The 8827-nt window shown below is 35.6% G+C and overlaps 1 protein-coding gene across 1 annotated transcript; it reads left to right on the top strand.

Annotated features, from left to right (window-relative positions):
• The first annotated feature begins 81 nt into the window (after positions 1 to 81).
• LOC119666869 (ras GTPase-activating protein raskol-like) lies at positions 82 to 5408 on the top strand. The gene is made up of 5 exons (XM_038076148.1): positions 82 to 235; positions 298 to 1485; positions 1551 to 3773; positions 4737 to 5001; positions 5076 to 5408. Exons 1-5 carry the CDS (start codon positions 82 to 84, stop codon positions 5299 to 5301), a joined length of 4056 nt encoding a protein of 1351 aa, XP_037932076.1. The 3' UTR covers positions 5302 to 5408.
• Positions 5409 to 8827: the final 3419 nt, after the last annotated feature.

Raw genomic sequence — 8827 nt, 5'->3', positions numbered from 1 at the left:
ATCTTCAATGTTGCAGTTATAGTCAACAATATTTTCTTATGTATTTACACTTGAGTTTGATACTATTTTACTCATGCACATATGATCTCTTACTTACAACCTTGCAGATCGAATCCCCTCAAACGTACAAAATCTGTTACCAAATTGGAACGTACCAAAAGAGGCTCAGGCGGTTTACGTGGTTCACGTTCACATGAGAGTTTACTTTCCAGTCATGCCGTCATGTCTACCATTGGTAAGTTTAGTATTATACCTATTTCACAACAATATTAATAAATATTATTTTTATATTGACAGATCTCTCCTGTACCGGCGCTGTAGGTGTTGCGCCAGTACATCAATCAGTACTTGGACGCCGACACTGCTTCCAGGTACGCGGTGGTCCACGTGGTGAGCGTTACTATTCATGTGGTTCACGACAAGAGCGTGATCTATGGATTTATTCACTACGTAAATCGATTGCACCAAATGCGGAGCATACACGGCACACAGACAACTCACTGAAGATGTGGGTGTATGAAGCAAAGAATTTGCCACCAAAGAAAAAATATTTCTGTGAATTGCATTTAGATAAGACGCTTTATGGGCGGACAAGCGTTAAATTGCAAACAGATCTATTATTTTGGGGTGAATATTTTGATTTTCCTGATATACCAGACATTAATGTTATCACAGTGAATGTCTTTCGTGAAGTTGAAAAGAAAAAGAAGCGTGATAAGCACATGTTTGTTGGTTCAGTTAAAATACCAATACATGAAGTTACTACCCGTTTATTCTCAGAAGATTGGTATCCCATACTCAGTGAGAAAAATGATAGTCTCAATCGTAATGCTAAAGAAGTTATACCAACCTTACGTATTAAATGTCGTTTCCAGAGTACTGATATACTGCCTATCAATGTTTATGCCGATTTCTTGGCTTATCTTAAAGACAACTACAAGCGTGTTTGTGAAACTCTAGAACCAGTCATTGGTGTTAAGGCCAAAGAAGATATCGGACAAGCTTTGGTTTTGCTTATGCATGCACAAGGTTTAGCTGGTCCATTTTTAACTGATGTTGTGGCTTTGGATTTATTACGTGTGGGTGATCAACGACTCACCTTCCGTGGAAATTCATTAGCTACTAAAAGCATGGAAGCATTTTTAAAATTAACTGGCGAACAGTACTTGCAAGATACACTCTCCGTACCCATAAATGAGATAATACAATCGGATTGTGATTGTGAAGTAGATCCGACAAAGAAAACTGGTTCATTACAACGTCAACAGGCATCGTTACGTGCTGCTGTGCGCAACGCATGGCAGTGTATCTACGAATCCCATAAACATTTTCCACCACAGTTGCGTTCATGTTTTGCTACCTTCCGTGAGCGTTTGAATCAATTGGGTCGACAAGATATGGCTGACAATTTAATATCAGCATCGATATTTTTACGTTTCCTTTGTCCCGCTATACTCTCTCCTAGTTTATTTAACATAACAAATGGTAAGTAATTTTAAAATTATTATAATAATAGTTTAAAAGCTAATTTTGAAAAAATTCAATTACAGAATTGCCTTCTTCTCGTGCAACTCGTAACCTCACATTGGTTGCCAAAACATTGCAAACGCTTGCAAATTTCACACACTTCCAGGGTAAAGAAATTTTCATGGAATTTCTCAATGACTTTCTGGAGCAAGAAGCGCCACGTATGAAGGAATTTTTACAACAAATATCCACACGTCCGGAGCATACAACTCCAGAATCAATACTCGATTGGGCTGGTTACATAGATCAAGGCAAACAGTTATCAATTTTACACACTTTACTGAGTGAAAGTATAACCAAATTGCCAGAAGCACGCCAACATGAGCTTGATCCACTTCAACATATACTAGACGAAATTACAAAGGCCAAAGATAGTAACAACTACTTGCAACACATGCCACATATGACCATGAGTCAAAATGAAAACCAAGAAAATCACAATCCTGAAGATTGTCAAACACAGCCAATGCAGCATCAAGCGCAGTTAGCACAACCACAACATGCAGTTGTCACAAAACCAATACCAGCTGAGCGTGGTATAATGCGTGGTGTGTTAACTCCAAGCTCATTGGAGAAAAATATTTTCCGTTACAATGATCCAACAGTTAATGGTATTTTGCAACAGCAACAACAACAGCAGCAACAGCAACAGCTCGTAAATAACGGCATGGATAGACGTCATTCGAATTCTCAAAACTCCATTGCTGGGTCACAGTATATTAACTCGAATTTACAACACGCGCAGTCACAAAGCTCAATAGCTTCGTCTTCGATGAATGGCAGCAGTCACAATTTATTAATACCAACAACTATACAACACCATTGTCCACCAGCGCCCAATGCAAGCGCAACGAATACAATTGACCGTTTAGGTAGTAGTAATGCCCATTATTATCCCGCTTCCAACGGAAATTTGTCAGCAGTCAGTAGCATGAATCACAATGGTAATGACAGTGAGACTTCAGCAAATATGCTGCGTGCCACCACTTTACCACGCGGTAACAACAATAACTACGATGAATTACCTGGTGATTTCATACAAATCTCTGGCTTGGACACAAACAGCGCATTTGTGCGTAAATCTCCAACGCCCATGTTGAAGTCAAGTTCTAGTATGTTGAGCGGTGGCGTCTCTAGTATTTCACAACAACGTCATCACAAATTGAATAACTCAAATGTTAGTCTTTCACTCAGTGAACGTACACCTAGCAAATTGAACTTGGGTATACCAGATCACTCTAGTTCACCGCTATCTCACAAACTGCAATCATACCAAAGGTCAACAACACGTGAAACAAATCCAAATTCAAATATGCCAATGAATTTAGAAGATTTGGATGATTTATTCAAATATGCTGAAGAGCACGCAGTGGTTGGAGAAATAACACCAGTTGGAAATTCAGGCAATAGTAATAATCACAAAACCAAGGAGCAATTATCTGCTAAAAGCAGCCATTGCAGCTCTGGTTACCAAAGTATATCCACAAATCCACCCTCACAATCTGCAAGTCCTGTTGAAAATCAAGTTGGACAAAAGTCTAACGCCGCTCCGCTTGCATTTAAGAATCCCTCTTATCAGCTGCAATCGAACAGTAATAGTGGACCACACCACCATCATCATCATCATCACCACCAACGTGTTAATTATAGTAGTGGATTTAATAGTGGACAAACAGCACATCAGCAACTGTTCGGTGGCAATCGGCCAAAACCACAAGGCAGTGGTATTGTTGCTGCACGTGCTGCACTATTAAATAATGGTGGCGCTATTAGTTCTTCGCTGACGCCCTCCTCATCTGAAGAACGCCTATCCACAGAAAACTATCACATCGGCTATCCACATATAGGCAATGCGTCAAAATTATTAAAATCTCCTTCACATGGTCACATAGAGGCACAACGTTCACTTAGTGGTGGCAGTAGTTCTTCATCTTCTGGTGCCAATATTGTTATTGGTCAACATTTAACTGCCTCCGCTTCAACGCGCTTACCACGTACTAATCCGCAGTTCAAGCGCGAAGATATTTATGGCAGCAATAGTGGTAATTATATGGCAAATACAACAAGTTCCGCAAATGCCCCACATCCAGGTACTGTTGCTATCTATAATGGTGGTCAGTCACAGCAGTATGGTAACAATATGCATCATAGTTCTGGACTTGGTATAGGGCACAGTGGACGTTATCAGCGACGTTTAAGTTTAGACTCTGCTCGCACGCTTTCGGATAGCTCTACGGATACAGAAGGTAAATATAGATTTTTCAATCTTATTATTATGGTACACTGCTTTACTAACTATTGAACTGTTGGTAATACGCAAAATCAGGTCTGAGTATTTCCAATGGGTAAAACTGTGAAAGGTGGGTGCTGAGTATTAGTGAGTCAGAACCAAGGATAAGTCCCTCAGTTCGCTTTTCAATGCTATCTGTATTAAAGTATATATATAGAAAAGTTTTGATTTTTTGTTATTGCTGTTATTGTAGGTCACAATGATCTCTAAAAAGACGTAAACATGGTTTAGTATTTGTATAGGTAGCATTAGTTCGAGAGGGAAGTGGAATGTTTAAGAGTAAGAATAAGTTTGAAGATGGGTCGTATTTAGATTTAAATTTCATTTATCGCCTGTAAGACTAAAACCAAAGGAAACACTTATTATTTTTAAGTTTCCCGCGAATAATCGCTAAATTGAATCATTACTACATAATTACTAACAGGAAGGTAATACTGACATATGTTAAAATATACCTGCAATTACAAAGTTATGAGAGAAGGATCATTGATATGTATTTTGAAAGTCCTCTTAAAGTTTACATATTCCATCGTTCTGCATATAGTTTACTCTGTTCTCTTGTAAAGTGAACAACTCGTGATTAAAAAGTTGCATGATTCAAAATCCTTTTATAGACAAGATACTCTTCTTATAGTTCTTCTTTCTAAAATTGTCACCCTTCATGTGTGCCATTTTATGCCATTTTACAGACAAGATACTTAGCCATAGTCAACTTACCCTGTTGTTGTAACTCGCTGGGATCTGCTTGGGGGGTTTTGAACGGCATTTGGTCGTCGTGGTTAGTGAGTGGTTCCAGGGCATAGACCCGGCTGTTCTTGAAATCTTCATCCATCCGAAATTGTTATGCTGTTTGTTTGCCATTCTTAAGGTTTATATAAATAAAATTATGAATAATGTAATATGTTACAATTTCTTATAGGTCACTGTCAACCACACGAAGGTAAACGTCGTCGTCAACCTCGTCTGAATTCGAATAATACAAACAGTAATAACGGGTATGATCAAAATGGCGAAATTCAATTGCTACAGGAAACGCTCGATACGTTGCGACACACGCTTGATCGCGACGAAGCGGAATTGCGTGACTCCAGCGATGAATTGTTTGCTTTGAACCGTCACACCGGCGGAGGAGTAAACAATTTGAGCTTACAATCAGAATCCACAATGCGCAGTATTATTGACAGGTAAGCAAGCAATGCATATTGGAATTATGTAGGATAGAAAATAATTACAAATTAATTTTTCCCTGCTGGTTTAGGTTAATAACCATGGAGGAGGAACTCCGCCGCGAGCAGCTTAAAATGTCTCTGGCGCTCTCCCATAAGCAGCGCGTCATCGAGGAGCAAGGCCAGCAAATAGCCGCACTTGATGCCGCCAATAGCCGCTTATTGAGTGCACTAACCGCCCTGCGTCAACGGTATGAGACCCAACAGCAGCAGCAGCAACAACAACACGCGCAACAGCAAAACCAAACGCAACAGTGAGCGCTGGAATCTGCAAACACCGACAATCGCAATAAGCTGCAAATAAAATATTTAGTCTTTAAGCAAAATAAACAAAAAAGTTATTTTAATATCTTTAAAAAAAATATATAAATTATTTATAATTTTAGTTACTCGTATTTTATAATTATTTTTATTATTATTATTATTATTATTATTTAAATAAGTAAGCAATGTACACACAATATAAATGTTAAAAAAGCCGAAAAGCAAATTAAAACCTAATCCAAAAAAAACACGAGCTTAAACAGGATACTAAAGGATAAAGAAAAATAAGTTAAAAAGTTGACCAAAGTTTTTTTTAGCTCTGCGAGCGATAGAAGTTGAAAGGATCATCATTTCTCTCTATGCAGATTGAAAAGGAAAAGATGAGATAAAGTAATACAAAGAAAAAAATGTTAAATTATTTAAAATATTTTAAGCTTTTTAATATGAAAATAATTTAAATAAAAATTTTATTTTATTTTATATAAAAACACAAAAGTAAAATATTATTAATTATATTATTGCAAATTGTATTCTGTAATTTATGTTTACATTTTTAAACAAAAGCATTCGTGTTGTTAGGAATGCTAATTTGTTATATAAACCAAAAATTATATAAATCCTCCCTGCCTCTATTTACTCGTCGTTATCTCCCCTCACTACATACAAACACACAAATACGTAGTCCATATTACACAAATACAAAAAATACAAACCCCCCACATACACACTCATACAGTTACGCATACAAAGCATGTTTAAACGACAACAAAAATATATATAAATAAATATTTATGAATTATTAAAGAAAATTTAATGTTTTATTTATTTTAATACATTTTTGTATAATTAAACTATTTTCAATATAGTTTAATAAATTTAAAACCTAAAAAATACGCAGAATTATATTGGAAAACTTATCAAAAAGTAGCTTAAAATTTGGAACTCTACATCTATGCAGTTTATAATGAAGTTTCTTCAATATCTGTAGGAACAGAAAATATCATTTCGTTCTAATTCGTCTTAATAAAATGACTTTGCTAACTTGATAATGAGGATGATTTGGCTTTAACTCTTGCTAGTCCTATATGGAGTTATGGGGCCCAATGATGGGGTACTACAGCAGACTCAAACCTGGCAATTATCCAGCATGAACAGCTGCATAAACAATTACATGTTCGGACAATCAAGGAAGAAATAGCCAGTATTTTAAAGAATTACGTTCATCGCATATATATGCACCTAAACCCGCTGGTTATACACCTGATGTCCCCTTCCAACACTTTTACAAGGCTGAGAAGGAAAACATCGAGAGATATTTTAGATATGTATATGTAGATCACACACTGTTATTTTAAAAATATATATGGATATGTCACTGGGCATAGTCCATACGTGTCTTTCTTTTTTAGATCGTAATAATTATTATTACGAGTTATAATTATATATATTACTTATTTTCATTCATACCTGACAGATTGCAATAAAATAAATGGATTTCAAAAAAAAACTCCTGCTAAAGGCCAAAGCGACTGGTGGGCATGCAAGAACCTAGGATCGTAAAACCATATAAGTTACAGCTACTTAATTTAGATGCTACAATACCAAGTGATAGTATGTCGGCAGGATTATCCTTTGATCTTATATGTCGCCACTGTCTTTTGTCGGAAATTTCAAGAATTTTTGTAACCCTATTTGTCATGAAAGCATAGTAAGAGGCTGTTGACAAATATGTTGTATCTATCAATATGTTGTAGCTATTATTTGTGCTGTTAGTGGAGCGGTACATAGTTCTAACTTTAGAGTTGTTAATTTCTTAATTGGCGCCAGTCTCGATTTAGCGCAAAGGATGCGTACAATGCCTTGTCCGTGCTGCGTAATAAACGTAAATAAATAGCTCCGCCGTAAGCTCGTCAGTGAAGCATCGGCAGTAGGATGTATTTGCGTTGATTTTGGAATTTCGTTTCCGAAAAGGTGACGTGACTATGGAAGCTGTGTGCACAAAACATATTCATCTCGTTCTAATTTATATAAATAAAATAAAATAAGGTTTCTTTAACTCCTGCAAGAGCATCTGTGGGATCTCCACAAAATATTTCCATCGTCGTCTAATTCCATTAACCTACAATTGATATGTTGAAAATGGTAGGTTTTATTTCAAGAGAATTTTTTTTGAATTTTAAATCCCAACAAATATTTAAATGAACTTCAATTTTTTACAATTCTTCGAAACCCTTCCGACATTAATGTCCTTTAATGTTAAATATTAAAAATACTTCAAATATTGAAATGAAATATATGAAATAAATCATTATATAATCGCTTTCCTAAGGTACATAAATGCGTAAGGGTTTGTCTAAGCCTGAAGCTTCAACTGTTGAAGTGTTAGGTTTATATAGAATTTTCTTAACGGAAGTCAAGAAATACGTTATATATTTAACAGAAAAAAAAATATTATAGTTTGGGGAAATTTCCACTGCGTCTTAGAGTTCTATTTTTTTAACCCCATCAAAAATAGTTTGGAAACTTATGTTAAGCAGATTTCAGTCTACTGGTTTCCACTTATCAGTAACTGTCTGTCCAGTATTCAGAAAAAGTATACCTACAACTTTTTTTCTGGTGAAGTCAATTGAAATCTTAATTACTTGTGTTGGTAACTTCTATTACCTGGATTTAATAAGTCGATTAACAACTTCTGGGCTCCATACCATCGACTATTCGTCTGTTTCTGGGTCGTACTTTAGCGAAACATATACGCATCTTTTTGAGCTTCAATTAAAATATATCAGTAAACATGTCACTCCTATGCAAATAAATTATTTTAATTGAAATAGTTTTCTAATCTAATTAGCAAAATTCTTTAATTAAATGAAAGTAAAGGTAAATAACATAATATGATTTTAATGATCAAAGAAAAATTTTACCATATGTTATTTACTCTATTAACTAATTAATAGAACAAATATTGTGCACAACCACAATTTTGTGATATAAAAGGGTGAGTCGAATTTTAATTTTTATTAGAAACTCAGTAGAACTGAAAACTATCAGAACTCAGCTTAGAACTCAACGCAAAAATGAAAATTAATTTTGAATTATTATTTGTGATTGTGACTATCTTTTTGATCAATACACTGTCTCGGGTACAACGCATTGATATCGGACATAGGTATAATTCTATATCAAAACCAGCTCCAGGATCAACAACAGTAGCACCAAGAACAACAACAACAACAACAACATCATCACCAACAACACCAACAACACCAACAACACCAACAACACCAACAACACCAACAGGACCAACAGGACCAACAACACCAATACCACCAACAGTAACATCACCAGCAAAACTAGCAGGAACAGGAAGATAAACGCGAAGAGAAAATTTATAAATAACAGGAGTTTAAATTTTAAAAATGGCGTCAAAGTTGGAATATATGATCGCTTGAAGAACTTAACTTTTAAACATCCTTTGAAACTATATAAAATCTATTTTATTTTCAATTTACCTTTTAAAGCT

The sequence above is a fragment of the Teleopsis dalmanni genome, chromosome 1, assembly GCF_002237135.1.
Source record: "Teleopsis dalmanni isolate 2A chromosome 1, ASM223713v2, whole genome shotgun sequence".
Lineage (NCBI taxonomy): Eukaryota > Metazoa > Arthropoda > Insecta > Diptera > Diopsidae > Teleopsis > Teleopsis dalmanni.
Note: the sequence above shows the minus strand (reverse complement) of the source record. Positions and strands in the feature narration are given on the sequence as shown.